The 26,987-nt window shown below is 46.1% G+C and overlaps 2 protein-coding genes across 4 annotated transcripts in view; one reads left to right on the forward strand and one right to left on the reverse strand.

The window, feature by feature from the left end:
* The first annotated feature begins 335 nt into the window (after positions 1 to 335).
* LOC141009669 (uncharacterized) lies at positions 336 to 12,738 on the forward strand. Its single transcript, XM_073482363.1, has 5 exons — positions 336 to 467; positions 3,104 to 3,943; positions 6,333 to 6,479; positions 7,226 to 7,405; positions 10,308 to 12,738. The coding sequence occupies exons 1-5, from the start codon at positions 419 to 421 to the stop codon at positions 12,356 to 12,358; spliced, it is 3,267 nt and encodes a 1,088-aa protein (XP_073338464.1). The 5' UTR covers positions 336 to 418; the 3' UTR covers positions 12,359 to 12,738.
* Positions 12,739 to 26,050: 13,312 nt separating this feature from the next.
* LOC141009601 (uncharacterized) overlaps positions 26,051 to 26,987 on the reverse strand; it is a 205,646-nt gene continuing 204,709 nt past the window's right edge. For 2 of the 3 annotated variants that reach the window (XM_073482274.1, XM_073482273.1), the window contains exons 2-7: positions 26,830 to 26,968; positions 26,704 to 26,750; positions 26,563 to 26,616; positions 26,428 to 26,469; positions 26,187 to 26,357; positions 26,051 to 26,108 (exon numbers count right to left, since the gene is read on the reverse strand). In XM_073482274.1, the coding sequence (XP_073338375.1) occupies positions 26,085 to 26,108; positions 26,187 to 26,357; positions 26,428 to 26,469; positions 26,563 to 26,616; positions 26,704 to 26,750; positions 26,830 to 26,968 (477 nt within the window). In that variant the 3' untranslated portion in view covers positions 26,051 to 26,084. The remainder of the gene's footprint in view (positions 26,109 to 26,186; positions 26,358 to 26,427; positions 26,470 to 26,562; positions 26,617 to 26,703; positions 26,751 to 26,829; positions 26,969 to 26,987) is intronic. The other variant, XM_073482275.1, reaches the window with a different exon arrangement.

Consider the following 26,987-nt stretch of genomic DNA (forward strand, 5'->3'; position numbering starts at 1 on the left):
GTTGTTTAAAAAAACACTGGACGCCATCTTTAAAGCCGTAACAGAGCTTCTGGTGCATCTCTCGCCTTCATAACCTTATTTATTAATATCACATTTTAATGTGTGACGTTGTGCTTTATTCTAACAGAAGCTTCAGTCACATCGACTCTAATTATTGATTTTAATATCAGAAACTCTTTGGTGTGATCACATCACGGCTCCGTCACCACTCTGACTTTTATTTTGAAAGCTGTCCCCGGAAGTGACGGTGTGTACGTCAGCAGCTTTGACTCAGAGGTGTGTTAGCAGTGAGCAGTTAGCAGTGAGCTGTTAGCAGTGAGCAGTGAGCCGTCAGCAGTTAGCAGTGAGCCGCCAGCTGAAGCGGCATCAGGACCCGCGTCAGAGCCAGGTGCCTCTCCGTCAGGCTGCGTGTAGACAGATGGAGCCGCACCGTCAGCTGATGGAGGAACCGGAGCCCAGAACTGCAGGTGTGTTTCTGCTGCTGCACACTTTACTCACAGCTACTCGTGCTAAGCTAACGTTAGCAGTTAGCCGCAGCTAGCTGGTTTCAGTCACTTTAATATTAATAACTTCTGACAGTAAATCTTCCTCTTCAACTACCGACTGTGTGACGTCACACAACAATGTCAGTTTAATATTTATAAACATCTGAGTTTCAAAGTGACGACAGAACAGATCAAAAGACTGGATTCAAATGTTTGTTTACAGTAACTTCCGGTGAGAACAGCGCGTCACGCTCCAGCTTCCATTCTGCTCACTGTGCTAACTGCTAGCATGCTAATCAGCTGCAGTTCAACAAGGAGGTCGGGAGTAACGAGTTACATTTACTCTGTTACATGTTCCTCAGTACTTGTAATGGAGTACAGCGGCAGCAGGAGTAATACGTGTAATCAGAACATCACGTTTATGTTCCTGCGGTCGGTGTGACGAGGCTGGAACATTTACAAGAAGAATCTGTCAGAACCGGTTCATCACCACGTTCATCCAGTCTGCTGACTCAACAGATTTTCAAATGGAGTCTGGGGACTTCCTGTTCCTCTCCCGGCTGTGGTTCTGTTTGGTTCTGCAGTGAATGAGTAGGCTCGTTCGCGATGAACTGCGCCTGAAGGTGGACGAGTCCAGGCGGCAGCAGCAGGGGGCGCTGACAGTTTCCAGCCGCCGCCAAAGAAAATACAGGAAGTCACAGAAACATTTACATCCTGTTGGATCCACCTGTTGGATCCACCTGTTGGATCCACCTGTAGGCTACCTGTAGTTTGCAGAACACGTTCGGAGAGCTGTGGCTGAAGAAACTGCGTACTGTCATTTATTAATCATACAATCCTTAAATGTAAGAAACTGAACTACTGAATTAACAGTCCAAACGTCCTCACAGCTGCATATACAGGCTGCACATGGGGAGGACGAGCAGCAAAGGTTTTATAATCTTTATTTATTGATGTATTTATATTTGTAATTATATACAGTATATATGTGGGAATATGTGTGTATCTGCCATTGTATTCTATCCTTTGTTCTTTGTGTCTGCCTTGTGAAGCACTGATTGCTCGTTTTGATAAGTGTTATATAAATAACCTTTATTATTATTATTATTATTATTATTATTATTATTATCAACCACACAAAATCTGTTTGTTAACAGATTAAACCTTCATTGCACAGCATGAGATTCATATAATCTAGCATTAAATATAACAATTACACAGAAAATTAGGATTTTCGACAAAACGTAGTGTTTGTAGTCCTAACTAAGAGCCAATCAGCTCTCTGATCAGGCGACAGCCAGGCGTTTCCCATCATGCCCTGCGGTCTTGCAGTCGGTGGAGAGCAGCTGCGGCGCCTGGCTCTAAAGACTGCGGCCGCCTTGATCTCGTGAGGTTATCGTTGCCGGCGCGTGCATGACGTCAGAGCAAGTCGGGATCAAGTCGGACACAAATCTAACCGGCATGCATTGCGCGGTGGTCGCCGGTGATCGACTCTGCGCAGGCCTGGCTCATCTCGAACGAGCCTAATGTGACGTCATTATGTAGACAGACGCACCCGGACTGACACTCACTTCCTGTGTGAGCGCCCTCTACCTGTGGACCAGCTTTGACCTCATGAACAGAGACAGGAGATGTTTGAACACACCTGGAGTTAACACACACTGATGATCAGCAGCAGCTCCTGTCGTCTTCTTGTCCTCCTGTGATTGGACAGACCTGGAGATGAAGGGTTCACACCTGACTGTAACATCTGTAACATGTGGACATATTTACTGTACAGACAGCAGCAGGATGATGTTTGTTCGTAGCTAACTGAAGTTAGCATCACTCTGGTTCCTATGTGGGATTATTGAACTGGATTTTAGATTATTGCAGTAAAAAATGTAAAGTTTCTGATCCTTCCAGGTTCTGATCATCCAGATAATCTCCACAGATGAACTCCACTCTGATGTTTGAAGTGTAAATTAAATGTGTAGCAGTAAAAAGCTAATGCTAGGCTACAAACAGACGACATCACGGTCACATGACTTAAACGTCTCCACCACTGAGCGTCTTACTGCACAATTACTATCCAGGTTTTCTATAAACTGATCAATGTAAAGTTGTAGAGTCAGAGTCAGAACAGTGTGTAACTAAAGTGGCCTGTAAAGACGGACTAGTGAGCAGATGAGTCTCCGTGTTCGCTGTGAGGACGTTTAATGTCCCCGACAACCTCTGTAGTCTCATTTAGACACTTGTTAGCAACCGCTAACCGTTTTTAACACACAGAAGAGCTTTATAATTAAACTGTGGACATTTAATGAAGGATTTTATATGTTCAGCCTGTAACACACCTTATTTCAAACATTTAACTGGAACTCAGACTTTGAGACGAGACAGGAAGTGCTACAGGACGACAGACGTGTGTCTCTGTGTCTCTTCTCTTTATTTTGAACTCACTCACTACTCAAGTACTTTTTTAGTAAGTACTTTTTTAAGTAGTTACTTTGATGCCTACTTTTACTTCTATGTAAATGTGACATCATCAGGCCTGATATTAACGTTAATGTGTGTCTGTGTGTGTGTGTGTGTGTGTGTGTGTGTGTGTGTGTGTGTGTGTGTGTGTGTGTGTGTGTCAGGGTTGCCTCCAGGTGTTCGGGCCGTGGTTGTCGGTGAAGAGCAGCAGCCTCACATCAAAGAGGAAGAGGAGGAGACTGACATCACTGAGTTCTCCGTCACTGCCGTCACCGTGAAGAGTGAAGATGAAGATGATGAAGAGTTTGATCAGAGGCCACCTGAGGACAGCAGAGAGGACTGTGGAGGACCAGGACCAGATCGACCTGAGACTGGAGACTCTTCTGAGACTGACGTCAGTGATGATGATGATGATGATGATGAAGGTCGGAGGGGTGGAGCAGGTGTGCAGGCGGCGTCAGGAGGGAAGCGTCACGTGTGTTCAGTGTGCAGTAAGAGTTTCTCTCAGAAGGCGTACCTGCAGAGACACACGAGGACTCACACAGGTGAGAGGCCGTTCAGCTGCTCGCTGTGTGAGCAGAGGTTCAGTCAGAGAGCTCACCTGAGGAGTCACCTGAGGTGTCACACCGGAGAGAAACCCTTCAGCTGCTCTCTGTGCAGCAAACGCTTCTCGGAGAACTCGTATCTGCTGCGACACCTGAGGAGCCACTCGGGAGAGAAACCGTTCAGCTGCTCCGAGTGCAGCAAGATGTTTGTGAACAGAACCAACCTGAAGAACCACATGAAGACCCACGAGAACCGACTCAGCTGTTCACTCTGTCACCTGAGCTTCACCCGACACCAGCAGCTCCGCAAACATCAGTGTGTCGCCGCAAACTCAGCCAGGAACAGAGTCCTGATGCCCCGTCCCCGCAGCGACGAGCTGGTGGTGTTAGTGAGCGTACCTATGGGACAGGTGATCAGCCTGAGGCCCGCCGAGACCAACCAGAACAAAGTGACTCCGAGCTGACGGAGACGTCTTCTCTTCTTCTGTCGTCACGTTTCAGACTTAATGCAATGTTTCATAATGATCAGAGCTGTCCGCTGTCCTCTGTCCATTGTCCACAGTCTGTCCTCCAGGACAACTCCACATACTTCTTCTGCTAAAAGTACTGATTCAGCTTATTTACTCCAGTAAAAGTAATCGAGTACAGGCTCTGACATGTACTCAGAGTATCAGAGTAAAAAGTCTCCCTCTGAAGGACATTTGTGGTCAAAGCTACTGAAGCTCACGTCATATTAATATAATTCAGAGACTATTAAAGTTAAAGGTAGAGTCAGTAGGATTTGTCCCAGCTGTTCCTGAACGCACCACAAAGATAGTTGATTGTTGAGTCTCATTCCCAGGACGTCAAACAGCCACATGTTGGGTTGGTAAAGCGTCCCGACAGGAGGAGGAGGAGGAGCTGCACCTCCATCAGTCCTGACAGGAGGAGGAGGAGGAGCTGCACCTCCATCAGTCCTGACAGGAGGAGGAGGAGGAGCTGCACCTCCATCAGTCCCGACAGGAGGAGGAGGAGGAGCTGCACCTCCATCAGTCCCGACAGGAGGAGGAGGAGGAGCTGCACCTCCATCAGTCCCGACAGGAGGAGGAGGAGGAGCTGCACCTCCATCAGTCCTGACAGGAGGAGGAGGAGCTGCACCTCCATCACATTATAAAGTGGTGTTTTTGTGTTTACGTTGTTGATAAAAGTTTAAATATTTTTGTCCTCTAACATTCAGTTTGATGTTGTTGTTACTCTGCTGTTTGTTTGTTTGTTTGTTGACGAGCTTCAGGTTAATGAAACAGGTGATCTTCTGTTCTAACGTCTGACTTAATATCTCATGTCCAGTCTGAGCAGATCATCAGATCAACGCTGTCGTCTGATTGGCTGCTCTGTCACGTCTCATTTTAACTGATTTATTTATGAAGAAAAATCTTAAAAATCAGCTGATGAACTTTTTACAGCAGAAATAATCAAATAAGTGACGTCATGTAACGTGTGAGCAGAAACACTAGAGGGCAGCACATGAAACATGTCAGTAAACAGGATGTTGAGTTCATTCTTTCAAATTAAAAGTGTTTTTAGTAAATAAATATTGAGATTTTACAAATAAAGTTTCTCATCATTTTAATACGTTTTGATGTTTATTTTGAGGCAATTCAATAAATTCAAACAGCTGAATTAAAAAACATGAAGGTTGAAACTCTGACAGTCCTCGAACACATCACGTGATCAAACACATTCTGCTGACTCGTCAATAATCAATACATATGATAAAGACCCTTTGATCCGTTCAGACTCCGAAGACTCACAAGGACAGTTACTTAGTCCTTTTTAGATTTTATGTGTCAGAACAGCACAATAAGTCCAGTGAAGCTCCAGAGGACCACAGTGTCCAGAGGACCGCCAGAGTCCGGTGAAGCTCCAGAGGACCGCAGAGTCCGGTGAAGCTCCAGAGGACCGCCAGAGTCCAGTGAAGCTCCAGAGGACCGCCAGAGTCCGGTGAAGCTCCAGAGGACCGCAGAGTCCGGTGAAGCTCCAGAGGACCGCAGAGTCCAGAGGACCGCCAGAGTCCGGTGAAGCTCCAGAGGACCGCAGAGTCCGGTGAAGCTCCAGAGGACCGCAGAGTCCGGTGAAGCTCCAGAGGACCACAGTGTCCAGAGGACCGCCAGAGTCCGGTGAAGCTCCAGAGGACCGCAGAGTCCGGTGAAGCTCCAGAGGACCGCAGAGTCCAGAGGACCGCAGAGTCCGGTGAAGCTCCAGAGGACCGCAGAGTCCGGTGAAGCTCCAGAGGACCGCAGAGTCCGGTGAAGCTCCAGAGGACCGCAGAGTCCAGAGGACCGCAGAGTCCGGTAAAGGTTCTGTGCTCCACCCTGCAGCCTGCTGCTCTCTGTCTCCTCAGAGCCAAACACCTTCCCACAGTCAGAGCAGCTCCATCACTTCCTGTCACAGAGTTTACACCTGATGGAGGTCCTTTGGTCTCCGTCCACTCACCATCAGTCCGCGGTCTCGGAATGTTGATCTGGATCAGGGTCCTGGCTGGTTCTGGTCCTCCACAGTCCTCTCCATCAGCTCCTCCGCTTCCAATTTGTCTTTTCACAACACGAGCACGTGTTTTATTCTAATAGAAGCTTCAGTCAATTGATTTTAATATCAGAAACTCTTTGGTGTGATCACATCACGGCTCGGTCACCACTCTGACTTTTATTTTGAAAGCTGTCCCCGGAAGTGACGGTGTGTACGTCAGCAGCTTTGACTCAGAGGTGTGTTAGCAGTTAGCAGTGAGCTGTTAGCAGTGAGCTGTTAGCAGTGAGCTGTTAGCAGTGAGCTGTTAGCAGTGAGCTGTTAGCAGTGAGCTGTTAGCAGTGAGCTGTTAGCAGTGAGCTGTTAGCAGTGAGCCGTCAGCTGAAGCGGCATCAGGACCCGCGTCAGAGCCAGGTGCCTCTCCGTCAGGCTGCGTGTAGACAGATGGAGCCGCACCGTCAGCTGATGGAGGAACCGGAGCTCAGAACTGCAGGTGTGTTTCTGCTGCTGCACACTTTACTCACAGCTACTCGTGCTAAGCTAACGTTGGCTGGCCTCAGTCACAGCTTCACTCTCTGTGAAGTCTAGATGCTAACGTTAGCTTAGCACAGTTCTCTGTCAGCTCACCTTTGACCCGAGGGCGTCACCATGGCAACGGGTCTGTAGTTCATGATGGATCAGCGAACAGAAAATCAATGAGCAGATAATCGATCAGTGATCAGTGATAACGACTGATCGATACATGCTGCTCGTCTTTCATCACATTTGATTTGATCCATTAAAAATAAAAAAAATTCAGTTTTTAACTTTTGGTCGATAAAGAAGAAAAACAAAAGAAATTAAACATTTGATTAATCCAGACAATATAATAATAACAATAATATCATAATAATAATAATAATAATAATAATATAATATTATAATAATCACTGATGAAAAATGAAGTCAGTAATGATTAAAAGTAGAAACTTCATCAGTTTGTAAATTAATATAAATATAAATATGGTTATAGTTTATTTTTTCTCTGTTTTAATGATGAGTCAACAAAAAATAACAAGTCATTAAAGTAAAAACAAACTGATGAAGTCTGCTCAGAAAACATGTAGTTGAGGACGTTCTAGTGGTCATCACAGAGGTTCTCAGAGGTTCTTCAGGAGGACATTCTAGTGGTCCATTAGGAGGATTTTAAGGTCGGAGACGTCTTTCCTGATATTTGTTTGTGTCTCCTGTTTTCTGCAGACATCCATCAGCTGTTGGTGAGTAAAGATAAGGTTCTCCCTGTAAAGTGGAACCCCAGTCTGGACCAGGAGGACCTAGAACCTCCACACATTAAAGAGGAAGAGGAGGAACTGTGGACCGATCAGGAGGAGGGTGATATCAATCCTGTTCCTGTGAAGAGTGAAGATGACAAAGGTTCAGGTGGGAACAACATGGCATGTTTATTTAACATGTTCTGTGAAGAACAGGGGAGAACAAAGTGATGAGAACCTGGTGTGTTTGAGGAGTATAAAAACAGGAATTTGTTCCACACAAAAAGTTAAACTTCAGAGAACTTTGTCATCCATATGTATGTTTTTAGAGAACCTAAAGGAGATTCAACGAGTTCTTTAGGTGGTTCTCGTTTTGCTTTGTGAGGTTCTGATTGATCTGTAGGTTGTGCCTGTAGACGGTGAGATGGTTTTAACGATCCTTGAGGTAGATCTAATTGTACTTTAGGTGGTTCTACATTTCCTAACTTCTGTTGGTCATTGAAGAGGTTCTATGGATAATTCAGTTAGTGTTAGTGGACCTTCAGGAGGTTCCTGTGGGTCACTGAGGTGGTTTTGAGAGGTTACTTAGGTGGTGCCAGTTTTTTTATAGAGGGTTTTAGTGGATCTTTATGTGATTCTCGTGGTCATTGAGAGGGTTAGAGGCAGCTTTTTTTTTATAAAGTTATGGTCATTGAGGAGGTGCTCGGGGTCATGAAGGAGGTTCTAGCAGGCCTTTAGCAGAATTTAAGGGCCGTAAGAAGAACCTCTCTCCACTACCTTTGCCAATTCTCCGCCGTTGTTTGTTCACACAGAACCAAGCAGCTCTGGCGTAAAGATGCACCAGTCAGGATGACAGACAGGATGACAGACAGGAGGACAGACAGGAAGACAGACAGGAGGACAGACACTTCTTCACATATAACTGCGGTATTTTTTCCTCATATAAGTTGCCAAAGACACGTCCAGTTACTATGTTACTGTTGTTTGGTCCTGTAGCGTTGCTTTGTGGGACATTTCTCTTTATTTTGTTGAGTGAAGGATCTGTTTAGTTATCAGATCAACACGTCCTCAATCTGCGCCGCCGGCTTATCCATTCACACAGGTTTGGTTCGCCAATACTGCACCTCTGATACTACCTCTGACTCTACCTCTGATACTACCTCTGACTCTACCTCTGATACTACCTGATACTACCTCTGACTCTACCTCTGATACTACCTCTGATACTACCTCTGATACTACCTCTGACTCTACCTCTGATACTACCTCTGATACGACCTCTGACACTACCTCTGATACTACCTCTGACTCTACCTCTGACTCTACCTCTGATACTACCTCTGACTCTACCTCTGACTCTACCTCTGACTCTACCTCTGACTCTACCTCTGATACTACCTGATACTACCTCTGACTCTACCTCTGACTCTACCTCTGACTCTACCTCTGATACTACCTCTGATACTACCTCTGATACTACCTCTGACTCTACCTCTGATACTACCTCTGATACGACCTCTGACACTACCTCTGATACTACCTCTGACTCTACCTCTGACTCTACCTCTGATACTACCTCTGACTCTACCTCTGATACTACCTCTGACTCTACCTCTGACTCTACCTCTGACTCTACCTCTGATACTACCTCTGACTCTACCTCTGACTCTACCTCTGATACTACCTCTGATACTACCTCTGACACTACCTCTGATACTACCTCTGACACTACCTCTGATACTACCTCTGATACTACCTCTGACACTACCTCTGATACTACCTCTGACTCTACCTCTGATACCTCCGGAGATGCATCATAGCCACAGTGAAATTTCATCCTCCGCTGCCTCTGAGACTTTCACACAGAGGACGATGCAGAGAATTGGCGCAGGATCCCTGCACTCAAAGGGCAGCGTGGATGGGGCTACTGCTCCAGGGGTCTTTTGGGAGGTACTAGTGCTTCTTCAGGATGTCTTAGTGTTCCTTTAGGAGGTTTTAGGTTCCTTTAGGAGGTTCTGGTGTTCCTTCAGGAGGTTCTACTGTTCCTCAGTTAGGTATAGTGTTTTTTAAGAGGTCCTAGTGTTCCCTTATGCTAAGATTCCACTGGATGCATGGTCCACTGCGTTCCGGCTGTGGTACGGTTTTGCACCGTCATCCGTTGTCTGGAAACTCCCTCCGGCTGTGTTTTGAGTCTGACACGGCGCAGCACTGGCGAACAGCTGGAGTTAGGAGACCGAGTAGTTCCCACGATAATTACATAAGCATGCGCGACCGCAGTTATAGGTATGTGTTAAACACAACAACACAAAGTGTTCCCAACCGAAGGATTAGAAGAAGAGCTTGTATTTGTTTCTTTTTTGAGGTTATTGTGCTGCGTCAACACGGAGTGTTTTCTGTTGAAAATTAACTGGATGTTATGTTGTTGTTTCGTGTCTGACTTCCTGTCTGCTCTGTGCTAAATTCGGCTGAATTGCTGCGTCGTGCTCCAGCATCTGCCAGAAATAGAAGTCCTGTGTTTCTGCGGACTGCCGGAGCTGGGACGCAGCAGACACGCAGCGCAGCGGACCCGGTGGAAGTTAACACATAGACTAGAGTGAAACCTATCAGCTCCGCTGCTGTGGCGGAACGGAGCCGGACCGGACACGTATCTGGTGGAATCGAGGGGTTAGAAGGTCCTAGTGTTTCTTTAATAGGTTCTAGTGTTCCTTTAGTAGGTTCTAGTGTTCCTTTAGGAGGTTCTATCGTTCATTGAGTTGATTCTGGTGGTACTTTAGGTGGTTCTAGTTTTCTTCTCTGGGTTTTTAGTGGATGTTCCGGTAATTCTTGTTCTCCTTTACAGGGTTGTAGGAGGACTTGGTCTTACTGATCATTGAAGAGGTGCTTGGGTTCATGAAGGAGGTTCTAGTGGTTTGTTAATTAATTTAAGGGTTCTTGAACACCTGTGGCATATTTTACTGGACTTTGCTATCCACCAACCTTAAACGAGGGAACATCTTATATAAGAATGGTTCTCCATGGGGTTGAAAATCTCACTGAATTATAAAATCGTTTCTTCTCTTTGCCTCCTGCAGACGTCCAGCAGCTGTTGGTGAGTAAAGAAGAGGTTCTCTATGAAAAGTGGAACCCCAGTCTGGACCAGGAGGACCCAGAAACTCCACACATTAAAGAGGAACAGGAGGAACACTGGAGTCAGTCAGAGTCAATCTGGAATTTAAATCAACACTTAGAACCTGACACTGAGAAGACGTCAGAATGTTCAGAACTGAAGACTGAAGTCAGTGACGATGATTGGATGGAGAACAGAGAACCTCAGTTGGTTCTGAACTCCCTGAAGATCATTGAGGTTCCTGTCAGTGGTGTGAGGAGTAGAACAGGTAAGAAGACCTACAGCTGCTCAGAGTGTGGGAAGATCTTCGGCCGCAGTCCTCACCTGAAGATCCACATGAGGACTCACACCGGAGAGAAACCCTACAGCTGCTCCTTCTGTTCTAAAAGCTTCACTCAGAAGGTGAACCTGACGTATCACATGTCCGTCCACACGGGGGAGAAACGCTTCCGCTGTCGGTTCTGTGATGAGAGATTCACCTGGTACACTCAGCTGAAGAGTCATCAGTGCATCTGTGAGGCGTCCAATCAGAGTCAGGCTGAGGACAACAGAGAGACAGAGACCGGAGAGAAGTCCTTCAGCTGCTCAGAGTGCGGGAAAATATTCAGCCGCAAAGACAACCTGAACATCCACCTGAGGATCCACACCGGAGAGAGACCGTTCAGCTGCTCCGTCTGCGGGAAGAGCTTCAAACACGGAGGACACCTGACTCAACACATGTCCGTCCACAACAAGGAGAACAGGTTCAGTTGCAGTGTCTGTCATGGGAGATTCACCTGGCTTTACCAGCTCAAGAGACACACCTGTGGAGGTGAGTCCTCACTGCTGTGCACCAATCATATCCCTCCTGTCTCTGTGAGGAGCGAAGATGATGATGAAGAGAAACCTCAGTCCTCACAGATGGAGACAGAAGCTGATGGAGAGGACTGTGGAGGACCAGAACCAGCAAGGACCTCTGATCCAGATGGACATCTACAACCTGAGACTGGTGACTCTTCTGGATTTTATGCTGATGATGATTGGACGGAGACCAGAGGAGCTGAGACAGGTTTAAACTCTCTAAGGGTCTCTGACGCTGAAACAGGAAGTAACAGCAGCAGGAAGTCATTCAGCTGCTCTGACTGTGGGAAGGTGTTTGGTCGTAAGGAACATCTGCAGACTCATGTGAGGATCCACACTGGGGAGAGACCCTTCAGCTGCTCCGAGTGTGGGAAAACCTTCGGCTGTAAGAGGTCGCTGTTGGGTCACATGACCAGTCACAGCGGAGAGAAACCCTTCAGCTGCTCTCAGTGCGGGAAGAGGTTCAGCCGGATGGTCAACCTGAAGACACACGAGAGGCTTCACACGGGTGAGCGTCCGTTCAACTGCCCGTTCTGTGGGAAGGGTTTCACTCAGAAGGTCCACATGACTCAGCACATGGCCGTCCACACCGGAGAGAAACAGTTCAGCTGCAGCGTCTGCGACAGGAAATTCACCTGGCTGTCCGGCTTCAGACGACACAAGTGTGGCAGCGAGCAGTCAGAGCTGGACGACAGTCAGACAGAGGAGAACCCAGAGGTGGAACCAGGAGGGAAACCGTTCCGCTGTCGTCAGTGTGGGAACAGATTCAACCACAAACACAACCTGAAGGCTCACATGAGGATTCACACTGGAGAGAAACCCTTCAGCTGCGCTGTCTGTGGGAAAGGCTTCACAGCGAGCGGAGCTCTGAAGAAACACCTGAGGACTCACTCAGGTGAGAAACCGTTCAGCTGCTCCGTGTGCAGCCTCAGATTCACTCAGGGGGGAAATCTGAAGAGACACATGATGCAGCACACGGGACAGACAGGAGAAAAACCATTCAGCTGCTCCGCGTGCGGGAAGAGATTCACACAGGTGTCCAACATGAAGCGTCACATGACGCAGCACGCCGCCAGTCAAGGTGCACCACCACAGGAAACAGGAAGTGAAGCTGTGATTGGTTTAGATCTGACAGAGGAGTCAGCTGATGAGCCACAAAGTGTATACAGCCACTGACGGCTGACAGGACATATATTTACTATATATATTTAATACGAGCGTATATCATTATTATTTTAAAATACTGTTAATGTCAGACGCAGAGTCTCTGACGTTCAGGCTAAAGCAGAAACACCAGAACCACCACGACACGACTCACCATCTGTCGCTCGGACTCATTCTGAAACCGTCAGTTGGTTCTGATGTGACTGGATGAGACGGCGTTTCGTCTCCATGGCAACAACTCTGTACGTCTGTGACTGTCAGGCTTTATAGTGTTAAAGTATGAATTAGGTCTGTCACTTTCAAAAAATCAAGTTTGAACGAATTTGAAATGACACGCAATTTTTTGAATGACTGTCTGAATTTCTTTACGTATAAATCTTGCTATCTTGTCAGTGATGGACTTTTTATGAGCTGCTGCAGCTGAGCGTATATTAGGCAGTCGGCCAGTCCGGCAGCTCGGCTCGTCTGCGGTGCCTCAGGTGTGTGGCGAGCTGGCAGGCGAGTCTGCAGATGTGTTGTCATTGTAGAGTCAGACAGCTGACTGATCTTTGTGAGTTACTTTTCCATCGACAGTGTAGAAGCCAAAATACTTCAACACACTAATTCTCAGATGCCTTGGTGTCGACTTTGCTCGCTACTGTCCTCTGTTTCGTTACTAGCTGAATTGAAAGGTCAAAGGTCAACAGGGCAGCAGTCGGGCAAACTACTCCAAATGGTCTGTTGCACTAAACGACTAGTTTTTTATTTGAACAGGTCGTTACATTCAAATGCGAACTTTTCCTCCCACTTTTGAACAAATGTTCAAATTTCAAATAAAAAGTGGTGGCTGTAGTATGAATGAGCTCAGTGACCGAGCAACGAGCAGAACTTTCAGAATGTGGATGAGCTTCAGCACCGACACACGTTATGACATCAGAGTCACGTTGAGCTGCAGCGCTGATGAGATCAGAATGACTCTAAAGCTGAGAGTCTTTAACAGACATCAGTGATCTGTGAGGGTCTGTGAGGTTCTGTGAGGTTCTGTGAGGGTCTGTGAGGGTCTGTGAGGTTCTGTGAGGGTCTGTGAGGTTCTGTGAGGTTCTTCAGTCAGTGTGCAGAGCAGTGATTAAAGGAGGAGTTTCAGTCAACAGTTGGTCAGAAACACTGACAGTTGAATTAATGACTGTTGTGCTTTTATGCAACACTAATGGGGAATGTGGGTTAAATATCAATAATAATTAATGATTATCAGGGATAATTATTAATTATAATAATTAAGCAGATCCAATTTACATTAGATCACCTCAGTCACCACCCTTGAAGAAGGGAAAAGAGCCAATTCAATAATTCAGTCTCATAAAATGGTACTAAAATGTCAGTTTGTAACTCTGATTAATAATTAACTTAATATCGACAATCAGCATTAACACAACAGCTGTAACGGTTGAAGGACTTCAGAGTCTCTGACAGTCGAGGTTGGAAACTATTAAACAGACAACATGAAGCTTCAGCACTCTTTAACACACAATCTAACTAACATGTACTTTATACAGGTGTGTGAGTGTGTGTGTATGTGAGTGTCTGTGTGTGTATGTGTGTGTGTGAGTGTGTGTGTGAGTGTGTCTGTGTGTGTGACTGTGTGTGTGTGTGACTGTGTGTGTGAGTGTGAGTGTGTGACTGTGTGTGTGAGTGTGAGTGTGTGACTGTGTGTGTGAGTGTGTGTGTGAGTGTGTGTGTGAGTGTGATTAGTTCAGTGAGTTTGTGTGAAACATCGTTCAACTAACGTCAAATTAGCCGTGTAGCAAAACAAACCATCAGTAAACTGACCTGAGATCACAATAAGACCAAACAGTGAACAAACACAGACTGAACACATGTGGGTCAACCAGAGTTAAAAGTCCTGTGCTTAGCTATGCTATGCTATGCTGTGTGCTATCTAGGCCCAGTTCAACGTTACCAGTCTTTGAAGACAAGGTGCTGGTGGTTCCTTGGCTGATGAGGAGACCGTTGTTCTGGCTGTGCAGTGTCTGATGAAAGACAGCGGACGGAGGAAACTGGTCGCTCCTTTCCTTTGCAGATAGCAGCTCCGTGCTAACTTGCTTCATGTTCCTTTGATCGTGGAGTAAGCTGGTCAGGGGAATTCTGGGGAACTGAGTTCAGTTCAGAGTCCATTTTGAAATCCAGAATGAACGACTTATGTTTTTAATTTAAATGTTGATTTGAAGTTTATTTTGTTGTTTACTAAACAACATTGATTATGATCATTAATGTGACGTCACAGAAAACGGAAGATCAATGAGAACAAGTTTTATTGTTCAAATCTGTTATCAGTGTCTGAATGTATTGATTATTATAATGATCAATAAATCAGTTGAAGTCAGTTTACATCAAAACGATCCAGTTTGTTATCGACCGGCTGAGAACTGATAGAGGCTCGTCGATCGATTGAGGATCAATATCCAGTGTCCTCATTAATAAATGACTTCCTGTTTCAGTTCATGTTGATCAATAATGATCAGGACTGATCACTGAGGGGAGTGAGAGTGCGAGCTTCATCAATAACACTGTTGGACTACCTGTTGGAGAGTCAATTCCCATCATGCATTTCACTTCTGCAGCTCCCACAGCTGAGCTGTCTGCAGACAGAAACAAAAACAAACATGGAGTCATAAACAGATCACAGATTTATATAGAAGATCAATAATAATAATAAACGATAAATTATAATAACAACAGATGAACAGAAGAAGAAACAGAAAATAAAGACGTGAGAACAGAAAACAATGAATACTTTATGTTGATTATATTGTTGATGTGTGTCCTTCACAAACAAACAATTGTTTTTGTTTACATTAAAATCAGACTGATTGTCGTCTCAAATATTATATTTTACAGTAAAAAGCAAAGTCAGGACTTCTGGTCAGACCACCTCCAGGATGGCAGCGTAGATAGAGAGAGAGCTCCTGACAGAACCAGAGTGATTATTAATATACAAACTGAGACATTCATTGTGACTACGTGCAGAAAGAAAGAGGGTAAGACACCGAGCAAGAACTGCCAGCAGAAAGCAGAGGTGGACGAAGAAGACGAGGCACAGCTAGCTAATAATTAGCACTCAAAGCTAACAAGCGGCATGGTGGGATAAACTACATTAGCCCCGAATGGAGAAATGGCTGATTTGGATCTTATTCTGCAAGAATTAAGAGAACCAAAGAACAATTAGGGACAATCAAAGAAGACATTTCTCTTTATTTTACTGTGTTGTCATTCGTCTCTGTGTGTAATGCTGCTGCTACACCTTAATTTCCCAGCTTGGGATCAATAAAGTATATCTATTCTATTCTATTCTATTCTATATAAGGCGAAGATCGGATGAAGCGGAGGAGAGAATTCAAAATGTGGGAGAAGTCATGACGGAGATGCTAAAGCTACACGTGAAGCTAGAGGCTAAGCTAATAGACTTGGAGAGTTGCTCCAGACGTGAGAACATGAGGATTTATGGGGTGCCAGAAGGTGCTGAGAAGGACTCACCAACGATGGTTATATTCGTGGAAAATTTACTAAGTGAGGGTCTCGGACTATTTGAGGACGGACCTGATTTACAGATTGAAGAGCACACTGTTCAGTGGGGCCACAACCACTGGAGGACGCGCCACCATGCTTCATCACGCAGGGAAGGGATTCACCTGGCAAGATCAACACATAAACCTGGACCACGACTAACGTCCTCTCATCCTCAAAAAATGAAGAGAACATGCAGAGGTCTGTAAGGTCCTGAAAGAAAACAGAGTTCAATTCCAGACTCTCTTCCTGGCCAGGCTACGGGTGAGACACAAAGATGGAACCAAAATCTACAATACAATAGAGGATGCAGCTGAGGACCCGGCGAGCAGAGGCTACCTCGAGGAGAGCGGACAGGTGAGTGAAGAAGGGTGCGTCCTCCGCTGGACGAGGTTCAAGCTACAAGGAGAAACTCCGAGCCTTCAGGAGATCTTCAACGGACTTTGTACCCTTAACTTTACTTCTTGTTGTGCTTCACATCCTTTCTTTTTTCCACCTCTCTTTGAGTTTGGGTTCAAGTTCACCAAGTTCAAGTGTGCAGTTGAGCTGGGAGTCACTTAGATGCAAAATACACCTATAAAAATGGTTTCACGCAATATAAACTTGGTAATCAACCCAACCAAGAGGCCAAAACTTTATCAAAACTAAAGAAAGATAAAATCCAAATAGTGTTCCTGCAGGAAACTCACCTAGACGACTCTGAACATGCTAAATTAAATAAACAGGGATTTAAACATTGAGTGGCAATTTTTTTATATCCAGTGCTGTAAATTATGAACACATATCTGAATATAAAGATAAAGAAGGTAGATTTGTTATGATTATAGGCAAAACAGAGGGTCTGTTTACAAGTCTGTTCCTCCTGGTCCTTTTATTAACATCTATTTGAACTAATGACAACAAAAAGTTGAGGATCCTGAATGTGGTGGCGACTTTAATATTATATATATACTGTATATATACTCTTCTAATGGAAAGTCTGAAGCAAAAAACATTAGTAAAAGAATTAAAAGAATCTGAGCTCTGGGACGCACTGAAGGCCCTGATCAGAATAATAACCATTAAACTAGACAACAAAAACTCAAAAACTTGGAAGACAAATTGAAGAAACTACGGGATGAAATCCAAAATTATAGAACTAAAGAAAGAAATAGATGAAATAAACACAAGAAATGCAAAAAAGCTTCTTTTCACAAAGCAACAATATTAGGAGACAGGAGGGAGGACATCGAATAAGTGACAGAAACAACAAGCTGACAGAACTAAAAACGACAAATGAAACAGAACTAGAGAAAATTCAACGATGCTTCAGAAAATATTATAAATTTCTGTATTCTCAACCAGAACTGAGCGATGTAAAGTACACACACACACACACACACATATATATGTATATACTTTACATTAAATATATATATAAAATGTCAAGTATATATATATACACACACATATATACATATATATGTATATGTGTATATATGTGTGTGTATATATACTTTACAATATATATATAATATAAAGTATAAATATGTACAGTTGAAACCAGAAATTTACATACACTGTATAAAAAGACACATAACCTTTTTTTTCTCACTGTCTGACATTAAATCAGACTAAACGTTTCCTGTTCTTGGTCAGTCAGGATTACCAACATTATTTATATTTGCTAAATGCCAGAATAATGAGAGAGAGAATTTTTAAGACATTTTTTTATTACTTTCTTCAGTCAGAAGTTTACATACACTAAGATTACTATGCCTTTAAACAATTTGGGAAAGCCCAGATGATGATGTCATGGCTTTGGAAGCTTCTGATAGGTTAACGGACAACATTTGAGTTAATTACAGGCACACCTGTGGATGTATTTTAAGGCGCACCTCAAACACACTGCTTCTTTGTATGACATCATGGGAAAATCAAAAGAAATCAGCCAAGATATCAGGAAGAGAATTGTGGACTTCCACAAGTTTGGTTCAACCTTGGGTACAATTTCCAGATGCCTGAAGGTGCCACGTTCATCTGTTCAAACAATTTTACACAAGTATAAACACCATGGGAATGTCCAGCCATCACATCGCCCAGGAAGGAGACGGGTTCTGTGTCCCAGAGATGAACGTGCTTTGGTGCGAAATGTGCGTATCAACCCCAGAACAAAAGCAAAAGACCTTGTGAAGATGCTGGCTGAAGCTGGTAAGAGAGTCATTATCCACAGTGAAACCAGTCCTGTACCGACATGGGCTGAAAGGCCACTCAGCGAGGAAGAAGCCATTTCTCCAAAAGCAACATAAAAAGCCAGATTACAGTTTGCAAATGCACACAGGGACAAAGACCTTAATTTTTGGAGACATGTCCTGTGGTCTGATGAAACTAAAATTGGCCATAATGACCATCGTTACATTTGGAGGAAAAAGGGGGAAGCTTGCAAGCCTGAGAACACCATCCCAACTGTGAAGTACATCACAACATCAGCAGCATCATGTTGTGGGGGTGTTCTGCTGCAGGAGGGACTGGTGCACTTGACAAAATAGATGGCATCATGAGGAAAGAACATTATGTAGAAATATTGAAGCACCATCTCAAGACATCAGCCAGGAAGGTCAAGCTTGGGTGCAAATGGGTCTTCCAAATGGACAATGACACTAAGCATACTGCCAAATTAGTTACAAAGTGGCTTAAGGACAACAAAGTCAATGTTTTGGAGTGGCCATCACAAAGCCCTGCTCCATCCTCTGTGAGGACCCCCAGCCCTGCTCCATCCTCTGTGAGGAGCCCCAGCCCTGCTCCATCCTCTGTGAGGAGCCCCAGCCCTGCTCCAACCTCTGTGAGGACCCCCAGCCCTGCTCCATCCTCTGTGAAGACCCCCAGCCCTGCTCCATCCTCTGTGAGGAGCCCCAGCCCTGCTCCATCCTCTGTGAGGAGCCCCAGCCCTGCTCCATCCTCTGTGAGGAGCCCCAGCCCTGCTCCATCCTCTGTGAGGACCCCCAGCCCTGCTCCATCCTCTGTGAGGAGCCCCAGCCCTGCTCCATCCTCTGTGAGGAGCCCCAGCCCTCCTCCATCCTCTGTGAGGAGCCCCAGCCCTGCTCCATCCTCTGTGAGGAGCCCCAGCCCTCCTCCATCCTCTGTGAGGAGCCCCAGCCCTGCTCCATCCTCTGTGAGGAGCCCCAGCCCTCCTCCATCCTCTGTGAGGAGCCCCAGCCCTCCTCCATCCTCTGTGAGGAGCCCCAGCCCTCCTCCATCCTCTGTGAGGACCCCCAGCCCTGCTCCATCCTCTGTGAGGAGCCCCAGCCCTGCTCCAACCTCTGTGAGGAGCCCCAGCCCTGCTCCAACCTCTGTGAGGACCCCCAGCCCTGCTCCATCCTCTGTGAAGACCCCCAGCCCTGCTCCATCCTCTGTGAGGAGCCCCAGCCCTCCTCCATCCTCTGTGAGGAGCCCCAGCCCTGCTCCATCCTCTGTGAGGAGCCCCAGCCCTCCTCCATCCTCTGTGAGGAGCCCCAGCCCTGCTCCATCCTCTGTGAGGAGCCCCAGCCCTGCTCCATCCTCTGTGAGGAGCCCCAGCCCTCCTCCATCCTCTGTGAGGAACCCCAGCCCTCCTCCATCCTCTGTGAGGAGCCCCAGCCCTGCTCCATCCTCTGTGAGGAGCCCCAGCCCTGCTCCAACCTCTGTGAGGAGCCCCAGCCCTGCTCCATCCTCTGTGAAGACCCCCAGCCCTGCTCCATCCTCTGTGAGGACCCCCAGCCCTGCTCCATCCTCTGTGAGGAGCCCCAGCCCTGCTCCATCCTCTGTGAGGAGCCCCAGCCCTGCTCTATCCTCTGTGAGGACCCCCAGCCCTGCTCCATCCTCTGTGAGGAGCCCCAGCCCTGCTCCATCCTCTGTGAGGAGCCCCAGCCCTGCTCCATCCTCTGTGAGGACCCCCAGCCCTGCTCCATCCTCTGTGAGGACCCCCAGCCCTGCTCCATCCTCTGTGAGGAGCCCCAGCCCTGCTCCATCCTCTGTGAAGACCCCCAGCCCTGCTCCATCCTCTGTGAGGAGCCCCAGCCCTGCTCCATCCTCTGTGAGGAGCCCCAGCCCTGCTCCATCCTCTGTGAGGAACCCCAGCCCTGCTCCAACCTCTGTGAGGACCCCCAGCCCTGCTCCATCCTCTGTGAGGAGCCCCAGCCCTGCTCCATCCTCTGTGAGGAGCCCCAGCCCTCCTCCATCCTCTGTGAGGAGCCCCAGCCCTGCTCCATCCTCTGTGAGGAGCCCCAGCCCTCCTCCATCCTCTGTGAGGAGATGACAAGTAACTAATTAACAGTGAAAACATTATATTGCGTGATACATTTTACATTACCAGTCATATTTAATGGCAAAACCTTCTATTTATTTGACATTTTGAGGGGACTTATGAAGGATAAAGTAATGTTCTATATTACAGACTGATAAATGCACATTAAAACACTATATATGGTATATTAGTTTTAAAAAAAGAAAGGAGAACCTGCTCATTTTACAGCAGGAACCAGCAGCTGTGGTTGCCAGAATTTTACCGTAATAACTACTGTCGGTCCTTTTCTGCTGTTACAGTAGTATTAGTATTAGTATTAATAGATATTAGTACTGCTGATTTTACAGTAATAATTTAAAAAGTTTTACAGTATTTAATTACAGTAATTTAATAAATGCATTTAGAGCTATTACAAGACGTTAATAAAAAAATATTTTGAGAAATAAATTGATTTCTTGGAGCAGTCAGATTTACTGTGAATGGTTAAAAAGCTCTCTGTACAAACTGATGATTAATGGATCAGTTGATCAGTGGGTCTCTAACCCTCAGTGGGTATCCAACCCTCTAACACTAAAAGTGTGGTATATTTAGTCACATGATTTCACTCTTTCATTTGTGGTTATATTTCACTCTAAAATAACATAATTCTGTAGTTTAATCATTAATTCAATCAATAGGTGCATGTCAGTGACTCAATGACACTATTACAAGTTCACATTGGTTTAAACATGGATCCTTGCAGATGTGGACAGTTGGGACTTCATGCAAGTCTTTAACACGTCTGTCTTTGACATTTATACTACATCCAGGAAAGACGTATAAAAAACTTTAATTCTGGCTCCTGGAGGACATCTGGACGTCCATAAATCACATCTTTTAGACGTGTTCTAGACTTTTTGCTCACTGGGGTATTTTAAATAAGGATTAATGTTGATTTAAAGCCTCATTGGATGAAAATGTCTGAAGAAAGAGGCTGTTTTAAAAATGTGTTACTGTTCAGTGACATGAAGCTGCTGCTCACAAAGAGAGAGAATTCAATTCAACATGAAAGGCCGCCCCCTGCTGGCTCTCCTGTCGACTGTCTCCAGCCACCACTGCTTCTGTCCCCCCCCCCGATAGCACCCCCTCCAACTTTATGAGCCCCTCACACCCATCCCCCACTCCTCACACCTCCTCTGGCTCCCATGCTACCTGCCCTCCTCTCACTATGGACTCCAACTCTCCCCCTCCTCGACCTGCACTGTTAACACCGCTTCATGTTAGGAGACAGCTGAGCAAACTCCCCGCCGGTACGGCTGCAGGCCCTGACGGTGTCAGCCCACGGGTTCTCAGAGCCTGCGCCGAACACCTCTGTGGAGTGCTTCATCGTGTCTTCAACATGAGCCTGAGCCTCCAGAGGGTCCCTGTGATATGGAAGACGTCCTGCCTCGTTCCAGTGCCAAAGACGCCACGGCCCAATGGTTTCTCGGACTACCGACCGGTGGCACTGACGTCACATATCATGAAGACCCTGGAGAGACTCGTCCTGGAGCAGCTCAGGCCTGTGGTCAGGCCGCACCTGGATCCCCTCCAGTTCGCCTACCAGCCCCGGATTGGAGTTGAGGATGCCATCACCTACCTGCTGAACCGTGTCTCCGCCCACCTGGACAAGATGGGGAGCACTGTGAGGGTCACGTTCTTTGACTTCTCCAGTGCTTTCAATACCATCAGGCCTGCTCTACTGGGTGACAAGCTGACGGCGATGCTGGTGGATCCCCCCTTGTGTCCTGGATTGTGGATTACCTCACTGGCCGACCACAGTACGTGCGCTTGTGGCACTGTGTGTCAGATGCTGTGGTCAGCAACACTGGGGCCCCACAAGGGACTGTCCTCTCTCCTTTCCTCTTCACCCTTTACACCACAGCCTTCAGCTACCAGACCGAGTCTTGCCATCTTCAGAAGTTTTCTGATGACTCTGCTGTCGTTGGATGTATCAGCAAGGGTGAGGAGGCTGAATACAGGGCTGTGGTGGACAACTTTGTCACATGGTGTGAGCTGAACCACCTGCAGCTCAACACAACAAAGACCAAAGAGCTGGTGGTGGATCTGAGGAGAACCAGGACACCAGTGACACCAGTGACCCCAGTTTCCATCCTGGGGCAGAACGTGGACATCGAACACTACAAATATCTGGGGGTGTTCATCGACAGTAAACTGGACTGGACTAAGAACACTGAAGTCCTTTACAAGAAGGGACAGAGCCGCCTCTATTTTCTGAGGAGGCTCCGCTCCTTTAACATCTGCCGGACTATGCTGAGGATGTTTTATGAGTCTGTGGCTGCCAGTGCTTTTCTGTTTGCTGTTGTGTGCTGGGGCAGCAGACTGAGAGTAGCAGACGCCAACAGACTCAACCAGCTGATCAGGAAGGCCGGTGATGTTGTGGGGTGGAGCTGGACACTTTGACATCAGTGTCAGACAGGAGGATGCTGTCGAAGTTGCGGGCGATGCTGCAGTATGGCTCTCACCCTCTCCACAACGCTCTGGTCAAACAGAGCAGCACCTTCAGCGAGAGACTAATTGCTCCCAAATGCATCACTGAGCGCCACAGGAAGTCATTCCCACCTGTGGCCATTAAACTTTACAACTCCTCCCTCTGATGATCGGACTCTAATGGCTATATATATTTATAGATGTATATATATGTGTATCTATGTATATATATATTTCCCATACCATATATATAATGCACTGTATATTTGTAAATACTTGGAGTGGTCATTGAACACTAGACACAAATACAAACATGTTTACAAACATCATCGTCGAGCCTGAACTGTGTAAAAACAATAAGTAACAAAACTACAGAGCTTAAGCCCCGCCGTTTCCTGTTCCCCTCATGGAGCTTATTGATCAGAGCTTTGTCTGTAGTGAAGAGACACAGATGATGTATTGATCCTGTTTGAATCTCACAGATGATGTTTGTCAGTTTGCCATCAGACTGTGACGTCATTATAAAGACGACACAGCCGACGGTGTCGTTAGTGACGTCACAGCCGACGGAGTCGTTAGTGACGTCATTATAAAGATGACACAGCCGATGGTGTCGTTAGTGACATCACAGCCGACGGTGTCTTTAGTGACGTCATTATAAAGACGACACAGCCGGCGGTGTCGTTAGTGACATCACAGCCAACGGTGTCGTTAGTGACGACACAGCCGACGGAGTCGTTAGTGACGTCACAGCGAACGGTGTCTTTAGTGACGACACAGCCGACGGTGTCGTTAGTAACATCACAGCCGACGGTGTCTTTAGTGACGTCATTATAAAGACGACACAGCCGGCGGTGTCGTTAGTGACATCACAGCCAACGGTGTCGTTAGTGACGACACAGCCGACGGAGTCGTTAGTGACGTCACAGCGAACGGTGTCGTTAGTGACGTCATTATAAAGACGACACAGCCGGCGGTGTCGTTAGTGACGTCACAGCGAACGGTGTCGTTAGTGACGTCATTATAAAGACGACACAGCCGGCGGTGTCGTTAGTGACGACTCCTGACTGAAACATTGTAGAGCTGCTCCTGTATATGAGCAGCTCACAGAACTGAACCAGAACCAGAACTGCAGTTGTCAATATGAGCAGATTTATTGTGATGTTCATCTTGTTTACGAGCTTTTCTGAGCCCAGTTGGCTCCATGTTGGTGTTGGTTCTGGTGCTGATGAGACGATGTAGTTCACTGAGCGCTTCAACACAAAACTACACGAGGTTTGACTTTAACACAACAAACTGACAAATAGCATGTGACTCATGACACACAGTCAGAGAGTTTAATGATCAGTGATGTCATCAATCATTATCTTAATGTTTGATGATCAGAGATCAAAAGATTTTGCTGCACAGTTTATTTTTTACGTCTTCTCAACTTTTTATCTTCACAGAAACTGTTGACATCTAAATATGAACATCAGAGGGGTATTGCACAAAACCAAGATAAGGGATTAAGCCGGGATATGTTGTTTATCCTGGCTGAATTTAGCCTCAAGTCGGTTGCATGAAAGCAGGTCAAACTTAACCCGGCCAAGTTACTATGGTGATTTACTCTCTGCAGCTAGCCTGCTCCAGACCAGGCTAACAGCCAGGCTAAGATTAATCCTAGTGATTCACCTGTATTTCCACCGTCAATCCTGTGAGGAATTAATGTGTTTTACAGCATGTCCATGGTCTTTCTAAGTATGTTGCATCATTTTAATTATCCTGCATTAAAATATTACATATATATTGAACAAAAATATAAATGCAACACTTTTGTTTTTGTAGAACCATTTCTGTCAAATATTCACAAATCTGTCTGAATCTGTGTTAGTGAGCACTTCTCCTTTGCCGAGATAATCCATCCCACCTCACAGGTGTGGCATATCAAGATGCTGATTAGACAGCATGAATATTGCACAGGTGTGCCTTAGGCTGGCCACAATACAAGGCCACTCTGAAATGTGCAGTTTTGCTTTATTGGGGGGGTCAGAAAACCAGTCAGCATCTGGTGTGACCACCATTTGCCGCATAGAGTTGGTCAGGTTGTTGATTGTGACCTGTGGGATGTTGGTCCACTCCTCTTCAGTGGCTGTGTGAAGTTGCTGGATACTGGCAGGAACTTGAACACGCTGTCATATACGCCGATCCAGAGCATCACAAACACGCTCAATGGGCGACATGTCCGGTGAGTATGCTGGCCATGCAAGAACTGGGATGTTTTCAGCTTCCAGGAATTGTGTACAGATCCTTGCAACATGGGGCCGTGCATTACCACGCTGCAACATGAGGTGATGGTCGTGGATGAGTGGCACAACAATGGGCCTGAGGATCTCATCACAGTATCTCTGTGCATTCACAATGCCATCAATAAAATGCAACTGTGTTCGTTGTCCATAACATACGCCTGCCCATACCATAACCCCACCGCCACCACGGGCCACGCGATCCACAATGTTGACCTCAGCAAACCGCTCACCTACACGACGCCACACACGCTGTCTGCCATCTGCCCTGAACAGTGAAAACCGGGATTCATCCGTGAAGAGAACACCTCTCCAACGTGCCAGACGCCATCGAATGTGACCATTTGCCCACTCAAGTCGGTTACGACGACGAACTGCAGTCAGGTCAAGACCCCGATGAGGACGACGAGCATGCAGATGAGCTTCCCTGAGACGGTTTCTGACAGTTTGTGCAGAAATTCTTTGGTTATGCAAACCGATTGTTGCAGCAGCTGTCCGGGTGGCTGGTCTCAGACGATCTTGGAGGTGAACATGCCGGATGTGGAGGTCCTGGGCTGGTGTGGTTACACGTGGTCTGCGGTTGTGAGGCCGGTTGGATGTACTGCCAAATTGTCTGAAACGCCTTTGGAGACGGCTTATGGTAGAGAAAGTAACATTCAATTCACGGGCAACAGCTCTGGTGGGCAAATGGTGGTCACACCAGATGCTGACTGGTTTTCTGACGACAGTTCAGAAGTGTCAATGCTACAGTAGTGCTGGTGATGACGTCATGTTTTTGTGTACATAAACACAGTTTGGGATTGTGGATTAAGACACTCACACACCTTCTGCTTTCAGAGCCACTCAGCTACAACAGGGCGAGTGCTGGAAATCCCTGGAAATGCTTTAATTGTATTGATACATTTAAGGTTTTCAAGTAATTGGAGTTTGAATGGATATGAAAATGCTCCCATCTTCCCAGACAAAATTAATAGCAGACTCGTCAGGGAGCAATATATTGCAAGTTTTTTCACTTAATTTTTGGATTTAGCTATCTTTAGCTATCTTTAGTTAATAAAAAGATCTTAAATGTGTAAATCTTTTTGCTGTGTGTGCATTTTGTTTAGCATTGGTGGTTATCTTTCATGAAAAAGGGAGGACACCACAATGTTTTCCAGTTGAATTTTTTTTTATTTGGCAGTCCTCATTTGTCTTGGTTGCCTGGATCCTGGAACAGAGAGCAAAAGCAACAAAGGTTAAAACATGGTATTGCAGTTATGGTTACTGTGTGCACTGAAATACTCACTTCTCTTTCTAGTTTCTGGATTTCCAGGTCCAGTTTCCTGAGTGTCCGGCGTTTAATCTCAAGATCCAGCTCCATTTCTTGGAGCTTTCTCTTTTTGAGTTTGATTTTAACGTCTGCCAGCTCTATCTGTCTCTCCAGGTGCTTTGCGTATAGTCTGACAGTTTGTGAAGTCTGTAAAAGAAATGTCAATTAGCACAGCAGGATTTGTGCATAATGTAGATTTACTTTAGGCAATACTCACAATGTTACCAGGCTGCTTAGGAGACTGTGCAGCATCTGGGTCCTGTTACACACATATTTTCTAATAGCACCACATCACTGACTTCATATCCTTTATGGACTAAATAAGCAGGATATTTCCATAAAATTGACATACCTCAAGCCTTCTGGAGTCCAGCGACAGTCTCCTCATCTGCAGATGTGCCTTCCCCTGCCATATACATACATGTATTGAGAGAACTTGAATTAAGATTTCACAGGACATACCAAGCCTGTGACTTCAATACAATGTACTAACCGGATCATCTTCTGGTGGCTCCAAAAGTGTAAGCGTGTTCCCAGACACTGCAAGGAAATCCAAAGTCAGACAGTATAATGTATTTATTTGATTGTGTTCCATGTGCAGTAGTACTGCAATATGTACCTTGTATGAAGCGGACAGAGTCTGTGGCTGTCCCTCCCTGGATCCCCTCCATCACTGGCCTCCCTTTATTTAAATGGAGAGCCAGCTCCTGCGCTGGGGTCATATCCTGGCTTGGTGGCCCCCTGTGCCAGTTCCACTGCTACAATCATACAGACATT

The sequence above is a fragment of the Pagrus major genome, chromosome 15, assembly GCF_040436345.1.
Source record: "Pagrus major chromosome 15, Pma_NU_1.0".
Lineage (NCBI taxonomy): Eukaryota > Metazoa > Chordata > Actinopteri > Spariformes > Sparidae > Pagrus > Pagrus major.